We start from the raw sequence: 26,957 nt of genomic DNA on the forward strand, positions 1-26,957 counted from the left end.
CTTGAGTTGTTTAGTTTGAGATTGTTGAAGTGGCGTTTTGAAGTTTTGTTCTGCTGCGGGTGGCTACGACACGCAGCTGCTCGCAGCTCGGACTCGTGGTGTACACTGGCGGGCGGCGGGCGGTCTCGGAACGCCGGCTCGCTGACATGGCGGATTCATGTAGAAACTTGTTGCTTGGACACCGGCCTCGTCTAGTTATGTAAATGCAGTAATATATCGCCCCCCAGCAGCGGGCGAGCGCTGTGCTGCGGGCTGTCCCTGTTCTCCGTGGTGCTGCGCAGACTGCGCGCCTGCCTGGCCGCGCCGCAGTGGCCCGCGCCCCCGCGCCCCACCACCACGCGCCCGCGCACACTGACGACACCAACGAGTTCCACAGGTCAACTTCTACTCTACTATATTGAATAAAATAAAAATGTTAGATACACTGGACTCAGTCAAACCATTTATTCTATTTCAGGTATAAATAACTACTTTCGAAATGTTCATAAATAATTTAGTTTCGAATGGAGAAGAACAAGCAACTTCATTAGTTACTCTTTTATTTAGGCTCTGTCTAGTTCCTATTGATCATAGCGTCATGTTTTGATATTTTATACCCTTCCTCAATAAATGAACTATCCAATACAAAAATTCCAGAGATTTACAAATGAACTAACAAAAACAGTTGTAACAGTTTTTTTTTGTGAAATTTTGTGTAACGGTGCAAATGAATTGTTTTTCTTTCTTTCATTTATTATATAATGTAAGCGAAACCGCTGGAAAAACCTAGTTATTAAAGAAATTATAAATAATAATGTGTGTTTATATTCCAGACTGTGGTCGGCCCTGCAGTTCCTGTATTGTATACCCGTTGGTGACACGCAGTTTACTGTCGAGTGAGTATACACAGCGTGGTTTTAAAGTTTAATTCTAATACACACACACACACACACACACACACACACACACACACACACACACACACACACACACACACACACACACACACACACACACACACACACACACACACACACACACACACACACACACACACACACACACACACACACACACACACACACACACACACACACGATTAAATTGTCATGACTATTTCGCTCATACACTCAAAGTCAAAGTCAAAATTATTTATTTCAAATAGACCGATAAGGCACTTTTGAACGTCAAAGCAAATATAACAATATTAAAAAAAAACGTCTGTCTGTCGGTCAGTCCTCTAGTTGCTCTATTTGCTCGTTCCAAAGTGTAGATTCCTATGTAGAAGAACGAGCAAGAAACTCCATAGGTTACTCTTGTCCAATCAGGTTCACAATACAATACTTGGTTACATTGTTTCAATACTCATTGTTTTACCTTCCAGGGAGCTATTCGGCGAAGGTCTCCACTGGGCTGGGTGTACGATTATAGCGTTGCTGGGTCAGCAGAGAAGGTTCGAAGCTCTGGACTTCTGCTACCACATCCTGAGAGTGCAGCGAGTCGACGGGAAAGACGAGTCGGTTAAAGGGATTGTAAGTATTATTGTGTGTTTTATACCCTTTTTTTTAAACACTAGGATTTTCTCCTGTGTCGTGGGTGCGTTTACAAACATACAAGTTCACATACACATGACACTCAGACCCGAAACGACGATTTGTGGATCTCACAAAGAGTTGTTCCGTGCGGGAATTGAACCCGCTACACGTTGCGTGGTAGCTGGTTGCCCAGCCACTGCACCAACTGTGCAGTCAAAATTATTGAGTCAGTCAGTCAGAAATTATAGAAAATACTGAATGTTTTTTGTCTCAAATACGGGAATCGAACGCGATATCTCTTAATTATTAACATTGGCACCTCTAATCTCGCAACTGACTGAACTGTGGGCGTGGAAGCTGGGCACCTAGCCACCGCGCAACGTGTAGCTGGTTCGATTCCCGCACAGAACAACTCTTTGTGTGATCCACAAATTGTTGTTCCGGGTCTGTGTGTGATGTGTATGTGAACTTGTATGTTTGTAAACGCACCCACGACACAGGAGACAATCCTAGCGTGCGACATGGTTTAAAAATATATATAAAAGTACACATATCATTTTTTTAGTTAGATAGATCAATTTATTTATCATAACATGAGTTACATGACAATACAACATGCAGGCACAGAGAAATGTGGTAAAGCACAGTCATGTTTGGCCTCTCAGCGTATAAATATAAAGATGGGTTTAAATTACAATATGAAATGTTACAATGTTACATTATACATATTTATAAATGTCCGCAGCCCCTAAAACGCATGGTGGACCGCATCCGGCGCTTCCAAGTGCTGAACTCGCAAATATTCGGCGTCCTCGCGCGCCACCTGGCGGCCGACGAGGAGAGGGCCGGCGTCGAGCACGTGCGCTGCTTCCCTCCGCCCTCCGCGCCCATACATCAGATCAATTAGACTGGAGGACCGTTTGTGTGAGGTTGTGTTGTTAACACACCCTGTTTGTGAAGGTGTAGGTGTATTAAAACATCCTGTATTATGACTTGAACAATGTGCTGTTACATAAGACACACCCTGTATAATGACTTGTACAACAGCTTAACATCCTGTGTGTATTTTGGTTATGTTGTTAAAACATCCTGTTTATGAAGTTATAGGTGTGTTGAAACATCCTGTATTACGACTTGAGCAACACCCTGTGTTACATAATCTTGTATTTAGACACACCCTCTATAATAATTTGTACAACAGCTTAACACCCTGTTTGTAAGGTTAGAGTGTTTGAGAAACATCCTGTTTTATGACTTAAACATAACATTCTGTATTCTAGTTTTATCTAGAATCACTGTATAATGACTTGAACAACCCTTAGTATGAGTTTTCTTTATTTATATTTTAACAATCTTTAGTATGATTGGTTTATTCGAACCGGCCAATCAGAGTGCCGAACGCGCTCTCGTTTCGATTACTTTAAACGTAAAACAAACTCGTACTAAGGGTACTGTATACTTTTGAAGACAACTGAAAATGTATTCCAATAATATAAGTACCTATGTAGACATATAGCTTAATATATAAGGAATATTAAAACTTTCCATAAGTAAGTAAATAAACTAAAAATCACTGTTCACTCACTGGTACATTAATGGAGAAAAGCTCTACTAGTTTCGAGTCACAGAGGGACTCTTCATCATGAGCAGCGTGCGCAGACGGCGACGTCGCGCAGCCTACTGAGAGTAGAGTAAAAAGAAGAGAGAGTGAGAAAGAGAGTATGAAAAGTCCCTCTGTGACTCGAAACTAGTAGAGCTTTTCTCCATTAATGTACGTGAGTAAACCGTGATATTTAGTTAATTTAGTATGTCTCACGATAGTTATTATAAAGATATTTTCCAAGAATTCTTAAATAAGTTATTATGAATTCGCATTTTTGAATAATCTAAAGACTTTATATTATTAGATTAAGCATAATTTTTAGTATAATACTAACTGATGCCCGTGGCTTCACTCGCTTGGATTTGTGGACTTTGTGACTAATAAAAGTAGCCCAAGTTACTCCTTAGTACATCAGCTACCTGCCAATAAAAGTCCCGTCAAAATCGGTTTTGCCATTTCAGAGATTCGCCAGAACAAATAAACAGATAAAAAATGTAAAAATAATATTTATTTATTTAATTAATTCAAAAGTTACAACAGTAGACAACCAATTACAGCAACTTACATACATAACTAAAATATAATTAAACAGGAATTAACAGCATTCATAAGTTCGCCTCGCAGTACTTCAGGCATTCCGACAAAATATTTTGGTGATTGTATATTCATATGCATGTAGTAAAATAAATAGTTCAACAAACAGACACTTCAATTTTATTTATTAGTCTATTACTTAACTAATATTATAAATGCGAAAGTTTGTGTGTATATTTGTTACTCAATCACGTCAAAACGGCTGAAGTGATGGGGATGAAATTTGGAACAGGGGTAGATTATGGTCTGGAATAACACATAGGATTTTTATCCCACGAGAACGCAAACGAAGCCACTGGCAGAAGCTAGTACTCGATATTATTTAAGATTTGTCTCTCATTAAAATATTTTTGGTTAAAAATCTATTTAGAATTAATTCTCACATAAGTATTAGAAATATATTATTTGGCTATGTATAATGTAATTTATTGAAATCATGAATTTTGTATCGACGTGAGCTAATGGTAACATGTAAACAGTGACTCGTGTAGTGTAGAGATTGTCCAGTCAACTGATGGTAGCGTGGACTGTCCAGGGGATGTATGCAAGAATATCATAAGAATTATGTAATCTTTTTTATTATAATTATGAAATAAAGTATACAAACCTTAAAAATGTGTATTTTTTAAGTTATACCCCACGGGTCTCAATCGATGTGAAATATTTATGAACAAACCGTAAAGACTACATTTTTTCGCTGCGAATAACAGTGCAGTGTGCTTCTATATCCTGCGTGAGCGATCTATCAAAATGTATTGACGTGTCCTACGTCACCAACCGCACGTGGGATACAGTAAGGCGATATAACGCGATCAATTGGCTCGATATTGTCGCGCGAACTGGACGCGGTGCCGTCACGTGTTTGTTTATAATGTCGGAAACAGAAACAAAACGAAACGATTCACATGCACGTAGGACATAGCCGCCGTCACACCGCATCCATTATCACTTAGAACTGTCAGGAAACTTTAGGCCGCATCATCACTTACCATCAGGCGAGATAGCGGCCAAACGTCGGATCATTTAACATAAAAAAGTTTTCTTTTTTAGGGCAGGAGTATGACAATTGCTAGCTACACGTTTTACAGGAAACGTTCGAAAGCATTTTTATTCTAGCAATGCTGTGCCCAACCCGGGAATTGAACCCGAGACACTTTTTTCTGGCAGTCGCACTTGCGAGCATTCGACAGGTCCGCCTCATTCTGAGCGTGTCGCGGACTGAGGAAAGTACATGCGTCTTCAGTTGAGCTCACATAATACCGTATCGAGCGGCAAGCCTCAACCCGAGTCAAGCCACCTCTGAGTTTGTTTCGGCATTTCTTCTCAGAGTAGTCGGATAGGAAATGCCGGCTGTTTGAGAAATATATTTATTGTACGTTTTACATTAGTTAGCTTGAGTTGTTTAGTTTGAGATTGTTGAAGTGGCGTTTTGAAGTTTTGTTCTGCTGCGGGTGGCTACGACACGCAGCTGCTCGCAGCTCGGACTCGTGGTGTACACTGGCGGGCGGCGGGCGGTCTCGGAACGCCGGCTCGCTGACATGGCGGATTCATGTAGAAACTTGTTGCTTGGACACCGGCCTCGTCTAGTTATGTAAATGCAGTAATATATCGCCCCCCAGCAGCGGGCGAGCGCTGTGCTGCGGGCTGTCCCTGTTCTCCGTGGTGCTGCGCAGACTGCGCGCCTGCCTGGCCGCGCCGCAGTGGCCCGCGCCCCCGCGCCCCACCACCACGCGCCCGCGCACACTGACGACACCAACGAGTTCCACAGGTCAACTTCTACTCTACTATATTGAATAAAATAAAAATGTTAGATACACTGGACTCAGTCAAACCATTTATTCTATTTCAGGTATAAATAACTACTTTCGAAATGTTAATAAATAATTGTCCGTCAATGAAGCTAGGTGCTTGTTCCAAAGTGTATTTAGACTCTGTCTAGTTCCTATTGATCATAGCGTCATGTTTTGATATTTTATACCCTTCCACAATAAATTAACTACCCAATACAAAAATTTCAGAGATTTACAAATGAATTAACAAAAACAGTTGTAATAAGATTTTTTTTTTGTAAAATTTCGTGTAACGGTGCAAATGAATTGTTTTTCTTTCTTTCATTTATTATATAATTTAAGCGAAACCGCTGGAAGAACCTAGTTATTAAAGAAATTATAAATAATCATTTGTATTATATTCCAGACTGTGGTCGGCCCTGCAGTTCCTGTATTGTATACCCGTTGGTGACACGCAGTTTACTGTCGAGTGAGTATACACGTTGTGGTCTTAAAGTTCAATTCTAACACACACACACACACACGCACACACACACACACACACACACACACACACACACACACACACACACACACACACACACACACACACACACACACACACACACACACACACACACACACACACACACACACACACACACGCACGCACGCACGCACGCACACACGCACGCACACACGCACACACCCGATTAAATTGACATGACTATTTCGCTCACCCACTCAAAGTCAAAATTATTTATTTCAAATAGACCGATAAGGCACTTTTGAACGTCAAAGCAAATATTATAATATTAATAACGTCTGTCTGTCGGTCAGTCCTCTAGTTGCTCTATTTGCTCGTTCCAAAGTGTAGATTCCTATGTAGAAGAACGAGCAAGAAACTCCATAGGTTACTCTTGTCCAATCAGGTTCACAATACAATACTCGGTTACATTGTTTCAATACTCATTGTTTTACCTTCCAGGGAGCTATTCGGCGAAGGTCTCCACTGGGCTGGGTGTACGATTATAGCGTTGCTGGGTCAGCAGAGAAGGTTCGAAGCTCTGGACTTCTGCTACCACATCCTGAGAGTGCAGCGAGTCGACGGGAAGGACGAGTCGGTTAAAGGGATTGTAAGTATTATTGTGTGTTTTATACCCTTTTTTTAAACACTAGGATTGTCTCCTGTGTCGTGGGTGCGTTTACAAACATACAAGTTCACATACACATGACACTCAGACTCGAAACAACAATTTGTGGATCACACAAAGAGTTGCTCCGTGCGGGAATCGAATCCGCTACACGTTGCGTGGTAGCTGGTTACCTAGCCACTGCACCGACTCTGCAGTCAAAATTATTAAGTCAGTAAGTCAGAAATTATTGAAAATACTGAATGTTTTTGTCTCAAATGCGATATCTCTTAATTATTAACATTGGCACCTCCAATCTCGCAACTGACTGACAGAGGCTGGGCAATTGGCTGCAGTGCAACATGTAGCGGGTTAGATTCCCGCACGGAGCAACTCTTTGTGTGATCCACAGATTGTTGTTTCGGGTCTGGGTGTCATGTGTATATGAACTTGTATGTTTGTAAACGCACCCACGACACAGGACAAAATACTCGTGTGAGACATGGTTTAAAAAAATATATAAAAGTACACATATCACTTTTTTAGTTAGATAGATCATTTATTTGTCATAACATGAGTTACATGACAATACAACATGCAGGCACAGAGAAATGTGGTAAAACACAATCATTGTTTGGCCTCTCAGCGTACAAATATAAAGATGGGTTTAAATTACAATATGAAATGTTACAATGTCACATTATACATATTTATAAATGTCCGCAGCCCCTAAAACGCATGGTGGACCGCATCCGGCGCTTCCAAGTGCTGAACTCGCAAATATTCGGCGTCCTCGCGCGCCACCTGGCGGCCGACGAGGAGAGGGCCGGCGTCGAGCACGTGCGCTGCTTCCCTCCGCCCTCCGCGCCCATACATCAGATCAATTAGACGGGAGGACCGTTTGTGGAAGGTTGTGTTGTTAACACACCCTGTTTGTGAAGGTAGAGGTGTATTGAGGCATCCTGTATTTTGTGACTTGAATAACATAAGTTTATGTTTAGACACACCCTGTATAATGACGTCTACAATAGCTTAACATCCTGTGTGTAGTTCGGTTATGGGCTTAAAACACCCTGTTTATAAGGTTAGCGGTGTTTGGAAACATCCTGTAATATGACTTGAGCAACACCCTGTGTTACGTAAGCTTATGTTTAGACACACCCTGTATAACTACTTGTACAACAACTTAACACCCTGTTTGTAAGGTTAGAGTGTTTTAGAATCATCCTGTTTTATGACTTAAACATAACATTATGTATTGTAGTTTTATCTAGAATCACTGTATAATGACTTGAACAAACCTTAGTATGAGTTTTCTTTATTTATATTTTAAGGCGCGGTGAATAGACAACTTTTATGTATTTGAGGGGTGAAGCAGGTGAAGTGGGTCTCGTGTACTGAGGGGTGCACCGTGCAAATGTCATTGATACGCGTATTCCATTTTATTTAGGAGCGTAATTTCGCTACTATAGTTTCATGGACGAGTGGCCCAGTGCGTTGCTGTCTAGATTCGCGTTCCGTGATCCTTAAGATCGAATCTCATTACTCGTATTAGTTTTTGTTTTTTTATTTTTTCAATATTATGTTGTATACATTTTTATTTTATTTTTATTTTATTTTTTTATTAGTTTTTTTATGACTAAAACCGAAATCGAACAATAATTTACACAAACTTACTACTACTATAGTTTTTGCGCTAGTGACAGTTGCCTGTATGACGTTGACGTCTCTCAGTACCACATGATTAGGGATGGACATTAGAAAGGTCTTTTTTTATCGCTATCGATACTCGCAGCATACATTGAATTCTCTTTAATTTTGTTATTAAAGTGTGTTGTTTAGTTGTGCAGTGTATCTGCGTGTATATAATGTCAATATACAGATACAGATTCAGATGATCCTGACTCAGATAATAATATGAGTTTGGACGAATAATAAGTAAATAATTTTGGTTTTAAGCAAGGAGCGTGTGTGACGTGTCGAAGATCTGACACGTTTGGCTCTCCAGTGCCCCGAACAGTCGCTACAGTCGAAGACAAGTTTTTACATTCAATATTCTGTACTTAGGGCCTATGCACACCACGTTTTATAAACGGCCGGCGACGCGCGTTTTGGAAACGCGCGTCGCCGGACGTTTTTCTCCTACAGTGCAGTTTGTTGTCGTTTGTATCGATACAAACGCGCGGCACCAGCGCGTGTGTATCGATAACACGCGCGTTTGCATCGCTTCCGCATTGCTACACACGCGTGTCTGTATCGCTACACACGCGCGTCAGGTGTGCAAAGGTCTACAGGCCGCGTCTAACTATCGCGTCTGTAGCGATACAGACGCGATACGCACGCAAGTATCGCGTCAGTATCGCTAAAAACGCGCGTCGACGGCGCGTTTAAAAAACGTGGTGCAAACATAGGCACTTAGAAGCAGTAGGCACTAATCTTTTAAAAACTAAAAAACGGACAGGAGGATATATAAATAAAACACCAATTATGTATAAAATATGTATTATTCATCTTCAATAATTAGGAGAATGTCATCTAAGAATTGTGTAGGGGGCGGGGTACGTATATTTTCTTGGTATCTTTCCCAACTGAGATACCATATTATACAGGCTGAAATGCACGCCACTGACGAATAACTGATAAAATCGCCTCATCTTCCAAGACTCTTCTGCCAATAGAGTTACTGCGACCATTCGCAATCGTACAATCTACACAGCGATCCATGTCGTCAATATCCAATTGATAGGCTTAAACAGTTGTCCAAAATAGAGAGTAAGGTAATTTAGAGATGCAAGATCCGTCAAAAGTCCTTTATAAAGCCGAGGTCGTGGGGTTTAACAATAAAACATGGAAAATACGTGCGCATTTAGAACGAAACACAACAAACAAGTGTCATCTGTCAATCGATGACTGACTGATATCAGACAGAAGTGTTGTAAGAAGTTTAAATCACAGAGTACTTATACGCATAAATGATTAAATAATCATTAATGTTTTATAACTTAATTTAAGTTTTCTCGTTTCCCAGATAGAAACAAGGTACCATATTTTGTGATTTCCTTTAGAAAAATATGACGGTTTTTTTAATATACATTTCAACTAGTTAACTGCTGGGCCCAAAAGTCCCCTTCTCCTTTCAAGAATGGTACGGAACGTTACTGAATGTGTCATCTGCACCATGCTACGCGGTAATAGTATATGAAAAAAATAATTGTATTTACATAACTTTAAATCGATTTCGTACAAAAAAATATACTGACAACCCAACTTAGAAAAAGCTAATTACAAAATAAAATATTACAAACAGCAAAAAGATATGTTAGTGAATGATTATTTTCTGAGCGGTGATTGACACAAACTGACATAGGTCCACCAAGCAGCGCGCCTCAGCGGTCACTGCCGGTCCGCGTAGGAATGAAAGAGAAACGAATAGATGTCATGATCGGACGACGTTTTGTTCGATTCGTTCTGAGTTATTTATCATGAATTATATTAATTCTTACAAATATCTCATTTCAATCGACAAATAAATAAGGCAGATCCCTTTATTATTTTAAATTACGTCACTGTTATTAATTTTATTAAGATATGTTCATAAATAATATAGTTACAATGGCTAGAATTTCAATTTAAATGGTTAGTTTATGATTTTTTTTTATCGGGAAAATTTATAGAAATCGTGTTTTGAAGAAGGTGGTCCATTCATAAAAATGATCAAGATTAACATATATTTTTTTTGTTGCTCTAACATGTAAACATTGGGCAAAAAAATCTGTTGAATCAATCCTATTTTGACTATGCACAGCGCCTTAACAATCTTTAGTATGGTTGGTTAATTCGAGCCGGCCAATCAGAGCACCGAACGCGCTCTCGTTTCGATTACTTTAAACGTAAAGCAAACTTGTACTAAGGGTACTGTATACTATTTGAAGACAACAGCAAATGTATTCCAATAATATAAGTACCTATGTAGACATATAGTTTAATATATAAGGAATATTAAATCTTTCCATAAATAAGTAAATTAACTAAAAATCACGGTTTACTCTCGTACATTAATGGAGAAAAGCTCTACTAGTTTCGAGTAACAGAGGGACTCTTCATCATGAGCAGCGTACGCAGACGTGGCGACGTCGCGCAGCCTACTGTGAATAGAGTGAAAAAGAAAAGAGAGAGAGTGAGAAAGAGAGTATGATAAAGAGTCCCTCTGGGACTCGAAACTAGTAGAGCTTTTCTCCATTAATGTACGTGAGTAAACCGTGAATTTTTAGTTAATTTAGTATGTCTCACGATAATTATTATAAAGATATTTTCCAAGAATTCTTTAATAATAAGTTATTATGAATTAGCATTTTTGAATAATCTAAAGAAAGACTTTATATTATTAGATTAAGCATAATTTTTAATATAATACTAACTGATGCCCGCGGCTTCCCTCGCTTGGATTTGCGGACTTTGTGACTAATAAAAGTAACCTAAGTTACTCCTTAGTACACCAACTACCTGCCAATAAAAGTCCCGTCAAAATCAGTTCAGCCATTTCAGAGATTAGCCGGAACAAACAGACAGACAGACAGACAAAAATTGTAAAAAAATATTATTTTGGTGTATGTATCATATGTATATTCATATACATGTAGTCAAAAAGCGGTTGTATCTATATTACAAACAAACAGTCCAATTTTATTTATTAGTCTATTACTTTACTAATATTATAAATGCGAAAGTTTGTGTGTATATATTTGTTACTCAATCACGTAAAAACGGCTGAAGGAATTGGGACGAAATTTGGAACAGGAGTAGATTATGGTCTGGAATAACACATAGGATACTTTTTATCTCACGGAAACGCATAGGAACCTGCTGGCAGAAGCTAGTATTCGATATTATTTGAGATTTGCCTCTCAGCAAAATATTTTTGGTTAAAATTCTATTTAGAATTAATTCTCACATAAGTATTAGAAATATATGATTTGGCTATGTATAATGTAATTTATTAAAATCATGAATTTTGTATCGTCATGAGCTAATGGTAACATGCAAACAGTGACTCGTGTAGTGTAGAGATTGTCCAGTCAACTGATGGTAGCGTGGACTGTCCAGGCGATGTATGCAAGAATATTATAAGAATTATGTAATATTTTTATTATAATTATTAAATAAAGTATACAAACCTTGAAAATGTGTTTTTTATATTATATCCGCCCGGGGCCTCAATCGATGTGAAATATTTATGAACAAACCGTAAAGACTACATTTTTTCGCTGCGAATAACAGTGCAGTGTGCTTCTATAGCGCCCGTCGCGTAAAGCGACATTCTGAGCGATCTGTCAAAATGTATTGACGTGGCCTACGTCACCAACCGCACGTGGGATACAGTGAGGCGATATAACGCGATCAATTGTCTTGATATTGTCGCGCGAACTGGACGCGGTGCCGTCACGTGTTTGTTTATAATGTCGGAAACAGAAACAAAACGAAACGATTCACATGCACGTAGGACATAGCCGCCGTCACACCGCATCCATTATCACTTAGAACTGTCAGGAAACTTTAGGCCGCATCATCACTTACCATCAGGCGAGATAGCGGTCAAACGTCGGTCCATTTGAGATAAAAAAAAAAAAATGGGACGACAGAGAGAGGGCAGGTTTTCGTTTTTTAGGGCAGGAGTATGACAATTGCTAGCTTCACGTTTTACAGGAAACGTTCGAAAGCATTTTTATTCTAGCAATGCTGTGCCCGACCCGGGAATTGAACCCGAGACCCCCTTTGCCCAGCAGTCGCACTTTCGAGCATTCGACAGCTGAGTATCCACTTGCGAAGCCTCATGGCAAGCTGCCTCATTTTGAGCGTGTCGCGGACTGAGGAAAGTACATGCGTCTTCAGTTGAGCTCACATAATACCGTATCGAGCGGCAAGCCTCAAGCCACCTCTGAGTTTGTTTCGGCATTTCTTCTCAGAGTAGTCGGATAGGAAATGCCGGCTGTTTGAGAAATATATTTATTGTACGTTTTACATTAGTTAGCTTGAGTTGTTTAGTTTGAGATTGTTGAAGTGGCGTTTTGAAGTTTTGTTCTGCTGCGGGTGGCTACGACACGCAGCTGCTCGCAGCTCGGACTCGTGGTGTACACTGGCGGGCGGCGGGCGGTCTCGGAACGCCGGCTCGCTGACATGGCGGATTCATGTAGAAACTTGTTGCTTGGACACCGGCCTCGTCTAGTTATGTAAATGCAGTAATATATCGCCCCCCAGCAGCGGGCGAGCGCTGTGCTGCGGGCTGTCCCTGTTCTCCGTGGTGCTGCGCAGACTGCGCGCCTGCCTGGCCGCGCCGCAGTGGCCCGCGCCCCCGCGCCCCACCACCACGCGCCCGCGCACACTGACGACACCAACGAGTTCCACAGGTCAACTTCTACTCTACTATATTAAATAAAATAAAAATGTTAGATACACTGGACTCAGCTATTATGTCAAAGTCAAACCATTTATTCTATATAAGTACTTTCGAAATGTTAATAAATAATAGTCCGTCAGTGAAGCTAGGTGCTTGTTCCAAAGTGTATTTAGACTCTGTCTAGTTCCTATTGATCATAGCGTCATGTTTTGATATTTTATACCCTTCCTCAATAAATGAACTATCCAATACAAAAATTCCAGAGATTTACAAATGAACTAACAAAAACAGTTGTAATAAATTTTTTTTTTTGTGAAATTTTGTGTAACCGTGCAAATGAATTGTTTTTTTCTTTCTCTATTTATATAATGAAAGCGAAACCGCTGGAAGAACCTAGTTATTAAAGAAATTATAAATAATAATGTGTGTTTATATTCCAGACTGTGGTCGGCCCTGCAGTTCCTGTATTGTATACCCGTTGGTGACACGCAGTTTACTGTCGAGTGAGTATACACAGCGTGGTCTTAAAGTTCAATTCTAATACACACACACACACACACACACACACACACACACACACGCACACACATGATTAAATTGTCATGACTATTTCGCTCACACACTCACAAGTCAAAGTCAAAATTATTTATTTCAAATGTTACCAGGAAGGCATTTTCGAATGTCCAAATATAATAATATTAACAATGTCTGTGGGTCGGTCCTCTAGTTACTCTATTTGCTCGTTCCAAAGTGTGGATTCCTATGGAGAAGAACGAGCAAGAAACTCCATAGGTTACTCTTGTCCAATCAGGTTCACAATACAATACTCGGTTACATTGTTTCAATACTCATTGTTTTACCTTCCAGGGAGCTATTCGGCGAAGGTCTCCACTGGGCTGGGTGTACGATTATAGCGTTGCTGGGTCAGCAGAGAAGGTTCGAAGCTCTGGACTTCTGCTACCACATCCTGAGAGTGCAGCGAGTCGACGGGAAAGACGAGTCGGTTAAAGGGATTGTAAGTATTATTGCGTGTTTTATACCCTTTTTTAAACACTAGGATTTTCTCCTATGTCGTGGGTGTGTTTACAAACATACAAGTTCATATATACACATGACACCCAGACCCGAACCAACAATTTGTAGATCACTCAAATAGTTGCTCTGTGCGGAAATTCAACCCGCTAGTCGTTGCGTGGTAGCTGGTTGCCCAGCCACTGCACCAACTGTGCAATCAAAATTAATGAGTCAGTCAGTCAGAACAGAAAGTATTGAAAATATTGATTGTTTTTCTCAACACGAGAATCAAACGCGCTGAACAGTTGTGGCAGCAGCTGGGTAACCGGCTGTCGTGCAACGTGTAGCGAGTTCAATTCCCGCCGGAGCAACTCTTTGTGTGATCCACAAATTGTTGTTCCGTGTCTGGGTGTCATGTGTATGTGAACTTGTATGTTTGTAAACGCACCCACGACACAGGAGACAATACTAATGTGGAACAATGTTTAAAAAAAATATAAAAGTAGATATATCATTTTTTTTAGTTAGATAGATCATTTATTTGTCATAACATGAGTTACATGACAATACAACATGCAGGTGGTACAGAGAAATGTGGTAAAGCACAGTCATGTTTGGCCTCTCAGCGTACAAATATAAAGATGGGTTTAAATTACAATATGAAATGTTACAATGTTACATTATACATATTTATAAATGTCCGCAGCCCCTAAAACGCATGGTGGACCGCATCCGGCGCTTCCAAGTGCTGAACTCGCAAATATTCGGCGTCCTCGCGCGCCACCTGGCGGCCGACGAGGAGAGGGCCGGCGTCGAGCACGTGCGCTGCTTCCCTCCGCCCTCCGCGCCCATACATCAGATCAATTAGACGGGAGGACCGTTTGTGGAAGGTTGTGTTGTTAACACACCCTGTTTGTGAAGGTAGAGGTATATTGAAACAACCTGTATTATGACATGAATAACGTAAGTTTATGTTTAGACACACCCTGTATAACGACTTGTACAACAGCTGAACATACTGTGTGTAGTTTGTTTATGTTGTTAAAACACCCTGTTTATAAGGTTAGCGGTGTTTAGAAACACCCTGTATTATGACTTGAGCAACACCCTGTGTTACGTAAGCTTATGTTTAGACACACCCTGTATAATGACTTGTACAACAGCTTAACACCCTGTTTGTAAGGTTAGAGTGTTTTAGAATCATCCTGTTTTATGACTTAAACATAACATTGTGTATTCTAGTTTTATCTAGAATCACTGTATAATGACTTGAACAACCCTTAGTATGAGTTTTCTTTATTTATATTTTAACAATCTTTAGTATGGTTGGTAATTCGAGCCGGCCAATCAGAGCGCCGAACGCGCTCTCGTTTCGATTACTTTAAACGTAAAACAAACTCATACTAAGGGTACTGTATACTTTTGAAGACAACTACAAATGTATTCCAATAATATAAGTACCTATGTAGACATATAGTTTAATATATAAGGAATATTAAAACTTTCCATAAATAAGTAAATTAACTAAAAATCACGGTTTACTCACGTACATTAATGGAGAAAAGCTCTACTAGTTTCGAGTCACAGAGGGACTCTTCATCATGAGCAGCGTGCGCAGACGCGGCGACGTCGTACAGACTACTGAGATTAGAGTGAAAAAGAAGAGAGAGTGAGAAAGAGAGTATGATTGTGACTTGAAACTAGTAGAGCTTTTCTCCATTAATGTACCAGTGAGTAAACCGTGATTTTTAGTTAATTTAGTATGTCTCACGATAGTTATTATAAAGATATTTTCCAAGAATTCTTTAATAAGTTATTATTAATTCGCATTTTTGAATAATCTAAAGACTTTTATATTATTAGATTAAGCATAATTTTTAATATAATACTAACTGATGCCCGCGGCTTCCCTCGCTTGGATTTGCGGACTTTGTGACAAATAAAAGTAGCCTACGTTACTCCTCCCACTTCAGAAATTAGCCAGAACAAACAGATAGACAGACAAAAAATGTAAAAATTAAATTTATTTATGTATTTAATTCAAAAGTTACAACGGTAGACAACCAATTAAAGCAACTTACATACATAACTAAAACATAATTAAACAGGAATTAACAGCATTCATAAGTTCGCCTCGCAGTACTTCAGGCATTCCGACAAAATATTTTGGTGATTGTATATTCATATGCATGTAGTAAAAAAAGCGATTGTTAATATTACAAACAAACAGACAATTTTATTTATTAGTCTATTACTTTACTAATATTATAAATGCGAAAGTTTGTGTGTATATTTGTTACTCAATCACGTCAAAACGGCTGATAGGATCGGGATGAAATTTGGAACAGGGGTAGATTATGGTCTGGAATAACACATAGGATACTTTTTATCCACGGAAACGCAGAAGAAGCCACTGGCAGAAGTTAGTATTCGATATTATTTGAGATTTGTTTCTCAGCTAAACATTTTTGGTTAAAAATCTATTTAGAATTAATTCTCACATAAGTATTAGAAATATATTATTTGGCTATGTATAATGTAATTTATTGAAATCATGAATTTTGTATCGTCATGAGCTAATGGTAACATGTAAACAGTGACTCGTGTAGTGTAGAGATTGTCCAGTCAACTGATGGTAGCGTGGACTGTCCAGGCGATGTATGCAAGAATATTATAAGAATTATGTAATCTTTTTATTATAATTATTAAATAAAGTATACAAACCTTACAAATGTGTATTTTTTATATTATACCCCACGGGGCATAATCGATACGACGTATTTATAAGCTAACCACAAAAGGTAAAGGTTCACAGGCCCGCATCGCACGCAACGGATTTTAGTTTGTCTTGTATAGAAACTCATACAACTGCGTCCACTGATCCGCATCGTACGGACCGCATCATCGGCAATGTCTACATGCGATGCGTACTGATGACGTCATACGGAATGCGTGCGATGCCGGCCTATGGGCACTTACCTAAAGACTACACGACTGTGTCCGGAGGAAATAACAGTGCAATGTGCTTGCATAGTTTAGTCATCACTACGAACTATCAGTAAATAGAGTAAGGATGCTTTTCCACCAGAGATGTGTTATGCTACGTTGCTGTGGATGCGTTTGGCTTCCACCAATCATATTCATTGGTATAAATAGCTTAGCACTGGTGGAAACGGACTCAGCTAAGCTGTTTCTTATATGGAAAGATGCGTGCTATGGATGGCTTCCCTACTATCGACACATTACGTACTCGAGCTGCGCATCTTCCTCGCACAGTTATATTGCATATCTCCGGTAGAAAAACACACTGAGAGAGAGGGCAGGAGTATGACAATTCGTACCTTCACGTTTTACAGTAAACATTCTAAAGCATTTTTATTCTGGCAATGCTGTGCCCGACCCAGGAATCAAAGCTGAGACCCTTTTTCTCGGCAGTCGCACTTGCGAGCATTCGACAGCTGGGTATCTACTTGCGAAGCCTCATGGCTAGCTGGCTCATTCTGAGCGTGTCGCGGACTGAGGAAAGTACATGCGTCTTCAGTTGAGCTCACATAATACCGTATCGAGCGGCAAGCCTCAACCCAAGCCACCTCTGAGTTTGTTTCGGCATTTCTTCTCAGAGTAGTCGGATAGGAAATGCCGGCTGTTTGAGAAATATATTTATTGTACGTTTTACATTAGTTAGCTTGAGTTGTTTAGTTTGAGATTGTTGAAGTGGCGTTTTGAAGTTTTGTTCTGCTGCGGGTGGCTACGACACGCAGCTGCTCGCAGCTCGGACTCGTGGTGTACACTGGCGGGCGGCGGGCGGTCTCGGAACGCCGGCTCGCTGACATGGCGGATTCATGTAGAAACTTGTTGCTTGGACACCGGCCTCGTCTAGTTATGTAAATGCAGTAATATATCGCCCCCCAGCAGCGGGCGAGCGCTGTGCTGCGGGCTGTCCCTGTTCTCCGTGGTGCTGCGCAGACTGCGCGCCTGCCTGGCCGCGCCGCAGTGGCCCGCGCCCCCGCGCCCCACCACCACGCGCCCGCGCACACTGACGACACCAACGAGTTCCACAGGTCAACTTCTACTCTACTATATTGAATAAAATAAAAATGTTAGATACACTGGACTCAGTCAAACCATTTATTCTATTTCAGGTATAAATAAGTACTTTCGAAATGTTCATAAATAATTTAGTTTCGAATGGAGAAGAACAAGCAACTTCATTAGTTACTCTTTTATTTATGCTCTGCCCAGTTCCTACTTATCATAGCGTGATGTTTTGATATTTTATACCCTTCCTCAATAAATGCACTATCCAATACAAAAATTCCAGAGATTTACAAATGAACTAACAAAAACAGTTGTAATAAGATTTCTTTTTGTGAAATTTTGTGTAACGGTGCAAATGAATTGTTTTTCTTTCTTTCATTTATTATATAATGTAAGCGAAACCGCTGGAAGAACCTAGTTATTAAAGAAATTATAAATAATAATGTGTGTTTATATTCCAGACTGTGGTCGGCCCTGCAGTTCCTGTATTGTATACCCGTTGGTGACACGCAGTTTACTGTCGAGTGAGTATACACAGCGTGGTTTTAAAGTTCAATTCTACACACACACACACACACACACACACACACACACACACACACACACACACACACACACACACACACACACACACACACACACACACACACACACACACACACACACACACACACACACACACACACACACACACACACACACACACACACACACACACACACACACACACACACACGCACGCACGCACGCACATACACACACATGATTAAATTGTCATGACTATTTCGCTCATACACTCAAAGTCAAAATTATTTATTTCAAATAGACCAGAAAGGCATTTTTGAACGTCAAAATAAATGTAATAATATTAAAAATGTCTGTCTGTCGGTCAGTCCTCTAGTTGCTCTATTTGCTCGTTCCAAAGTGTAGATTCCTATGTAGAAGAACGAGCAAGAAACTCCATAGGTTACTCTTGTCCAATCAGGTTCACAATACAATACTTGGTTACATTGTTTCAATACTCATTGTTTTACCTTCCAGGGAGCTATTCGGCGAAGGTCTCCACTGGGCTGGGTGTACGATTATAGCGTTGCTGGGTCAGCAGAGAAGGTTCGAAGCTCTGGACTTCTGCTACCACATCCTGAGAGTGCAGCGAGTCGACGGGAAAGACGAGTCGGTTAAAGGGATTGTAAGTATTATTGTGTGTTTTATACCCTTTTTTTAAACACTAGAATTGTCTCCTGTGTCGTGGGTGCGTTTACAAACATACAAGTTCACATACACATGACACCCAGACTTGAAACGACAATTTGTGGATCACACAAAGAGTTGCTTCGTGCGGGAATCGAACCCGCTACACGTTGCGTGGTAGCCGGTTGCCCAGCCACTGCACCAACTGTGCAGTCAAAATTATTGAGTCAGTCAGTCAGAAATTATTGAAAATACTGAATTATTTTGTCTCAAATGCGGGAATCGAACGCGATATATCTTTTAATTATTAACATTGGCACCTCCAATCTCGCAACTGACTGAACAGTGGGCGTGGGCAGCAAGCTACTGCGCAACGTGTAGCGGGTTCAATTCCCGCACGGAGCAACTCTTTGTGTGATCCACAAATTGTTGTTTCGGGTCTGGGTGTCATGTGTATGTGAACTTGTATGTTTGTAAACGCACCCACGACACAGGAGACAATACTAGTGTGAGGCAAGATTTAAAAAATATATAAAAGTAGATATATCAATTTTTTTAGATAGATAGATCATTTATTTGTCATAACATGAGTTACATGACAATACAACATGCAGGCACAGAGAAATGTGGTAAAGCACAGTCACGTTTGGCCTCTCAGCGTACAAATATAAAGATGGGTTTAAATTACAATATGAAATGTTACAATGTTACATTATACATATTTATAAATGTCCGCAGCCCCTAAAACGCATGGTGGACCGCATCCGGCGCTTCCAAGTGCTGAACTCGCAAATATTCGGCGTCCTCGCGCGCCACCTGGCGGCCGACGAGGAGAGGGCCGGCGTCGAGCACGTGCGCTGCTTCCCTCCGCCCTCCGCGCCCATACATCAGATCAATTAGACTGGAGGACCGTTTGTGTGAGGTTGTGTTGTTAACACACCCTGTTTGTGAAGGTAGAGGTGTATTGAAACATCCTGTATTATGACTTGAATAACATAAGTTTATGTTTAGACACACCTGTATAACTACTTGTACAACAGCTTAACATCCTGTGTGTAGTTTGTTTATGTTAAAACACCCTGTTTATAAGGTTAGCGATGTTTAGAAACACCCTGTATTATGACTTGAACAACATCCTGTGTTACATAACCTTGTATTTAGACACACCTTCTATAATAATTTGTACAACAGCTTAACACCCTGTTTGTAAGGTTAGAGTGTTTTAGAAACATCCTGTTTTATGAATTAAACATAACATTCTGTATTCTAGTTTTATCTAGAATCACTGTATAATGACTTGAACAACCCTTAGTATGAGTTTTCTTTATTTATATTTTAACAATCTTTAGTATGGTTGGTTAATTCGAGCCGGCCAATCAGAGCACCGAACGCGCTCTCGTTTCGATTACTTTAAACGTAAAACAAACTCGTACTAAGGTACTGTATACTTTTGAAGACAACTACAAATGTATTCCAATAATATAAGTACCTATGTAGACATATAGTTTAATATATAAGGAATATTAAAACTTTCCATTAATAAGTAAATTAACTAAAAATCACGGTTTACTCACGTACATTAATGGAGAAAAGCTCTACTAGTTTCGAGTCACAGAGGGACTCTTCATCATGAGCAGCGTGCGCAGACGCGGCGACGTCGCGTAATCTACTGAGAGTAGAGTGAAAAAGAAGAGAGAGTGAGAAAGAGAGTATGATAAAGAGTCCCTCTGTGACTCGAAACTAGTAGAGCTTTTCTCCATTAATGTAGTGAGTAAACCGTGATTTTAGTTAATTTAGTATGTCTCACGATAGTTATTATAAAATATTTTCCAAGAATTCTTTAATAAGTTATTATTAATTCGCATTTTTGAATAATCTAAAGACTTTATATTATTAGATTAAGCATAATTTTTAATATAATACTAACTGATGCCCGCGGCTTCCATCGCTTGGATTTGCGGACTTTGTGACTAATAAAAGTAACCTAAGTTACTCCTTAGTACATCAGCTACCTGCCAATAAAAGTCCCGTCAAAATCGGTCCAGCCATTTCAGAGATTAGCCAGAACAAACAAACAGACAAAAATTTAAAAATTAAATTTATTTATGTATTTAATTCAAAAGTTACAACGGTAGACAACCAATTAAAGCAACTTACATACATAACTAAAACATAATTAAACAGGAATTAACAGCATTCATAAGTTCGCCTCGCAGTACTTCAGGCATTCCGACAAAATATTTTGGTGATTGTATATTCATATGCATGTAATAAAATAAAGAGTTGTTAATTTTATATAACAAACAGACAATTTTATTTATTAGTCTATTACTTTACTAATATTATAAATGCGAAAGTTTGTGTGTATATTTGTTACTCAATCACGTCAAAACGGCTGAAGGGATCGGGATGAAATTTGGAACAGGGGTAGATTATGGTCTGGAATAACACTTAGGATACTTTTTATCCCACGGGAACGCGGACGAAGCCACTGGCAGAAGCTAGTATTCGATATTATTTGAGATTTGTCTCTCAGCAAAATATTTTTGGTTAAAATTCTATTTAGAATTAATTCTCACATAAGTATTAGAAATATATTATTTGGCTATGTATAATGTAATTTATTAAAATCATGAATTTTGTATCGTCATGAGCTAATGGTAACATGTAAACAGTGACTCGTGTAGTGTAGAGATTGTCCAGTCAACTGATGGTAGCGTGGACTGTCCAGGCGATGTATGCAAGAATATTATAAGAATTATGTAATCTTTTTATTATAATTATAAATAAAGTATACAAACCTTGAAAATGTGTATTTTTTATATTATACCCCACGGGGCATAATCGATACGACGTATTTATGAACAAACCATAAAGACTACATTTTTCGCTGCGAATAACAGTGCAGTGTGCTTCTATATCCTGCGTGAGCGATCTATCAAAATGTATTGACGTGTCCTACGTCACCAACCGCACGTGGGATACAGTAAGGCGATATAACGCGATCAATTGGCTTGATATTGTCGCGCGAACTGGACGCGGTGCCGTCACGTGTTTGTTTATAATGTCGGAAACAGAAACAAAACGAAACGATTCACATGCACGTAGGACATAGCCGCCGTCACACCGCATCCGTTATCACTTAGAACTGTCAGGAAACTTTAGGCCGCATCATCACTTACCATCAGGCGAGATAGCGGCCAAACGTCGGATCATTTAACATGCAAAAAAAAGAAAAGCACACTTTTTTAGGGCAGGAGTATGACAATTGCTAGCTTCACGTTATACAGGAAATATTCGAAAGCATTTTTATTCTAGCAATGCTGTGCCCGATCCGGGAATCGAAGCTGAGACCCTTTTTCCCGGCAGTCGCACTAGTGATCACTCGACAGCTGGATATCCACTTGCGAAGCCTCATGGCAGGCCGCCTCATTCTGAGCGTGTCGCGGGCTGAGGAAAGTACATGCGTCTTCGGTTGAGCTCACATAATACCGTATCGAGCGGCAAGCCTCAAGCCACCTCTGAGTTTGTTTCGGCATTTCTTCTCAGAGTAGTCGGATAGGAAATGCCGGCTGTTTGAGAAATATATTTATTGTACGTTTTACATTAGTTAGCTTGAGTTGTTTAGTTTGAGATTGTTGAAGTGGCGTTTTGAAGTTTTGTTCTGCTGCGGGTGGCTACGACACGCAGCTGCTCGCAGCTCGGACTCGTGGTGTACACTGGCGGGCGGCGGGCGGTCTCGGAACGCCGGCTCGCTGACATGGCGGATTCATGTAGAAACTTGTTGCTTGGACACCGGCCTCGTCTAGTTATGTAAATGCAGTAATATATCGCCCCCCAGCAGCGGGCGAGCGCTGTGCTGCGGGCTGTCCCTGTTCTCCGTGGTGCTGCGCAGACTGCGCGCCTGCCTGGCCGCGCCGCAGTGGCCCGCGCCCCCGCGCCCCACCACCACGCGCCCGCGCACACTGACGACACCAACGAGTTCCACAGGTCAACTTCTACTCTACTATATTGAATAAAATAAAAATGTTAGATACACTGGACTCAGTCAAACCATTTATTCTATTTCAGGTATAAATAACTACTTTCGAAATGTTAATAAATAATTGTCCGTCAATGAAACTAGGTGCTCGTTCCAAAGTGTAGTTTCGAATGGAGAAGAACAAGCAACTTCATTAGTTACTCTTTTATTTAGGCTCTGTCTAGTTCCTATTGATCATAGCGTCATGTTTTGATATTTTATACCCTTCCACAATAAATTAACTACCCAATACAAAAATTTCAGAGATTTACAAATGAATTAACAAAAACAGTTGTAATAAGGTTTTTTTATATACTGTTTTTTTTTCTTTTTTTTTATATAATGTAAGCGAAACCGCTGGAAAAACCTAGTTATTAAAGAAAATAATAATTTGTGTTTATATTCCAGACTGTGGTCGGCCCTGCAGTTCCTGTATTGTATACCCGTTGGTGACACGCAGTTTACTGTCGAGTGAGTATACACAGCGTGGTCTTAAAGTTCAATTCTAATACACACACACACACACACACACACACACACACACACACACACACACACACACACACACACACACACACACACACACACACACACACACACACACACGCACACACGCACGCACACACACACACACACACACACACACACACACACACACACACACACACACACACACACACACACACACACACACATGATTAAATTGTCATGACTATTTCGCTCATACACTCAAAGTCAAAATTATTTATTTCAAATAGACCAAAAAGGCATTTTTGAATGTCAAAATAAATATAATAATATTAATAACGTCTGTCTGTCGGTCAGTCCTCTAGTTGCTCTATTTGCTCGTTCCAAAGTGTAGATTCCTATGTAGAAGAACGAGCAAGAAACTCCATAGGTTACTCTTGTCCAATCAGGTTCACAATACAATACTTGGTTACATTGTTTCAATACTCATTGTTTTACCTTCCAGGGAGCTATTCGGCGAAGGTCTCCACTGGGCTGGGTGTACGATTATAGCGTTGCTGGGTCAGCAGAGAAGGTTCGAAGCTCTGGACTTCTGCTACCACATCCTGAGAGTGCAGCGAGTCGACGGGAAAGACGAGTCGGTTAAAGGGATTGTAAGTATTATTGTGTGTTTTATACCCTTTTTTAAACAGTAGGAGTTGTCTCCTGTGTCGTGTGTGCGTTTACAAACATACAAGTTCACATACACATGACACACAGACCTGAAACGACGATTTGTGGATCACACAAAGAGTTGCTCCGTGCGGGAATCGAACCCGCTACACGTTGCGTGGTAGCCGGTTGCCCAGCCACCGCGCCAACTGTGCAGTCAAAATTATTGAGTCAGTCAGTCAGAAATGATTGAAAATACTAAATTATTTTGTCTCAAATGCGGGAATCGAACGCGATATATCTTTTAATTATTAACATTGGCACCTCCAATCTCGCAACTGACTGAACAGTGGGCGTGGAAGCTGGGCAGCAAGCTACTGCGTAACGAGTATCGGGTTCAATTCCCGCACGAATAACTCTCTGTGTGATTTTATTATAAGACAACTCTTTGTGTGATCTACAAATAGTTGTTTCAAGTCTGGGTGTCATGTGTATGTGAACTTGTATGTTTGTAAACGCACCCACGACACAGGAGAAAATGCTAGCGTGCGACATGGTTTAAAAAATATATAAAAGTAGACATCAATTTTTTTAGATAGATAGATAATTTATTTGTCATAACATGAGTTACATGACAATACAACATGCAGGTACAGAGAAATGTGGTAAAACACAATCATTGTTTGGCCTCTCAGCGTACAAATATAAAGATGGGTTTAAATTACAATATGAAATGTTACAATGTTACATTATACATATTTATAAATGTCCGCAGCCCCTAAAACGCATGGTGGACCGCATCCGGCGCTTCCAAGTGCTGAACTCGCAAATATTCGGCGTCCTCGCGCGCCACCTGGCGGCCGACGAGGAGAGGGCCGGCGTCGAGCACGTGCGCTGCTTCCCTCCGCCCTCCGCGCCCATACATCAGATCAATTAGACTGGAGGACCTTTGTGGAAGGTTGTGTTGTTAACACACCCTGTTTGTGAAGCTGAAGGTGTATTGAAACATCCTGTATTATGACTTGAATAATGTAAGTTTATATTTAGACACACCCTGTATAATGACTTGTACAACAGCTTAACATCCTGTGTGTAGTTTGGTTATGTTGTTAAAACACCCTGTTTATAAGGTTAGAGATGTTTAGGAACATCCTGTATTATGACAAGTGCAACACCCTGTGTCACATAAGCTTATGTTTAGACACATTCTGTATAAGTACTTGTACAACAGCTTAACACCCTGTTTGTAAGGTTAGAGTGTTTTAGAAACATCCTGTTTTATGAATTAAACATAACATTCTGTATTCTAGTTTTATCTAGAATCACTGTATAATGACTTGAACAACCCTTAGTATGAGTTTTCTTTATTTATATTTTAACAATCTTTAGTATGGTTGGTTAATTCGAGCCGGCCAATCAGAGCGCCGAACGCGCTCTCGTTTCGATTACTTTAAACGTAAAACAAACTCGTACTAAGGGTACTGTATATTTTTGAAGACAACTACAAATGTATTCCAATAATATAAGTACCTTATGTAGACATATAGTTTAATATATAAGGAATATTAAAACTTTCCATAAATAAGTAAATTAACTAAAAATCACGGTTTACTCACGTACATTAATGGAGAAAAGCTCTACTAGTTTCGAGTCACAGAGGGACTCTTCATCATGAGCAGCGTGCGCAGACGCGGCGACGTCGCGTAATCTACTGAGAGTAGAGTGAAAAAGAAGAGAGAGAGTGAGAAAGAGAGTATGATAAAGAGTCCCTCTGTGACTCGAAACTAGTAGAGCTTTTCTCCATTAATGTACCAGTGAGTAAACCGTGATTTTTAGTTAATTTAGTATGTCTCACGATAGTTATTATAAAATATTTTCCAAGAATTCTTTAATAAGTTATTATCAATTCGCATTTTTGAATAATCTAAAGACTTTATATTATTAGATTAAGCCATCATTTTTAATATAATACATACTGATGCCCGCGGCTTCTCTCGCTTGGATTTGCGGACTTTGTGACTAATAAAAGTAACCTAAGTTACTCCTTAGTACATCAGCTACCTGCCAATAAAAGTCCCGTCAAAATCGGCCCAGCCATTTCAGAGATTAGCCAGAACAAACAGACTGACAGATAAAAATTGTAAAAATGAAATTTATTTATGTATTTAATTCAAAAGTTACAACGGTAGACAACCAATTAAAGCAACTTACATACATAACTAAAACATAATTAAACAGGAATTAACAGCATTCATAAGTTCGCCTCGCAGTACTTCAGGCATTCCGACAAAATATTTTGGTGATTGTATATTCATATGCATGTAATAAAATAAAGAGTTTTATATAACAAACAGACACTCCAATTTTATTTATTAGTCTATTACTTTACTAATATTATAAATGCGAAAGTTTGTGTGTATGCTCATTACTCAATCACGTCAAAACGGCTGAAGGGATCGGGATGAAATTTGGAACAGGGGTAGATTATGGTCTGGAATAACACATAGGATACTTTTTATCCCACGGAAACGCAGAAGAAGCCACTGGCAGAAGCTAGTATTCGATAT

General features: G+C 39.8%; 2 protein-coding genes and 1 pseudogene across 17 annotated transcripts in view; all 3 read left to right on the plus strand.

Moving 5' to 3' along the window:
• LOC118281268 (cytoplasmic FMR1-interacting protein) overlaps positions 1–26,957 on the plus strand; it is a 76,434-nt gene that overhangs the window by 44,561 nt on the left and 4,916 nt on the right. The window contains exons 26-29 of one of the 16 annotated variants that reach the window (XM_050701028.1): positions 13,448–13,510; positions 13,875–14,022; positions 14,728–14,911; positions 25,349–25,432. In XM_050701028.1, the coding sequence (XP_050556985.1) occupies positions 13,448–13,510; positions 13,875–14,022; positions 14,728–14,889 (373 nt within the window). In that variant the 3' untranslated portion in view covers positions 14,890–14,911; positions 25,349–25,432. Of the gene's footprint in view, positions 1–812; positions 876–1,363; positions 1,512–2,259; positions 2,498–5,907; positions 5,971–6,468; positions 6,617–7,339; positions 7,524–13,447; positions 13,511–13,874; positions 14,023–14,727; positions 14,912–20,172; positions 20,253–20,461; positions 20,688–25,348; positions 25,433–25,641; positions 26,276–26,957 lie in introns of those variants that run through there. The other 15 variants (XM_050701027.1, XM_050701022.1, XM_050701023.1 and 12 more) reach the window with 15 other exon arrangements.
• LOC118280870 (cytoplasmic FMR1-interacting protein-like) lies at positions 17,919–20,182 on the plus strand (the record flags this gene model as incomplete). Its single annotated transcript, XM_050701062.1, has 4 exons — positions 17,919–18,082; positions 18,521–18,583; positions 19,101–19,248; positions 19,989–20,182. Coding segments are annotated over 4 exons (537 nt in total), but the record flags the coding sequence as incomplete, so codon positions are not given.
• LOC126911789 (cytoplasmic FMR1-interacting protein-like) lies at positions 22,714–25,414 on the plus strand (annotated as a pseudogene).

Source organism: Spodoptera frugiperda, chromosome 19 (genome assembly GCF_023101765.2).
Source record: "Spodoptera frugiperda isolate SF20-4 chromosome 19, AGI-APGP_CSIRO_Sfru_2.0, whole genome shotgun sequence".
In the NCBI taxonomy this organism is placed as follows: domain Eukaryota; kingdom Metazoa; phylum Arthropoda; class Insecta; order Lepidoptera; family Noctuidae; genus Spodoptera; species Spodoptera frugiperda.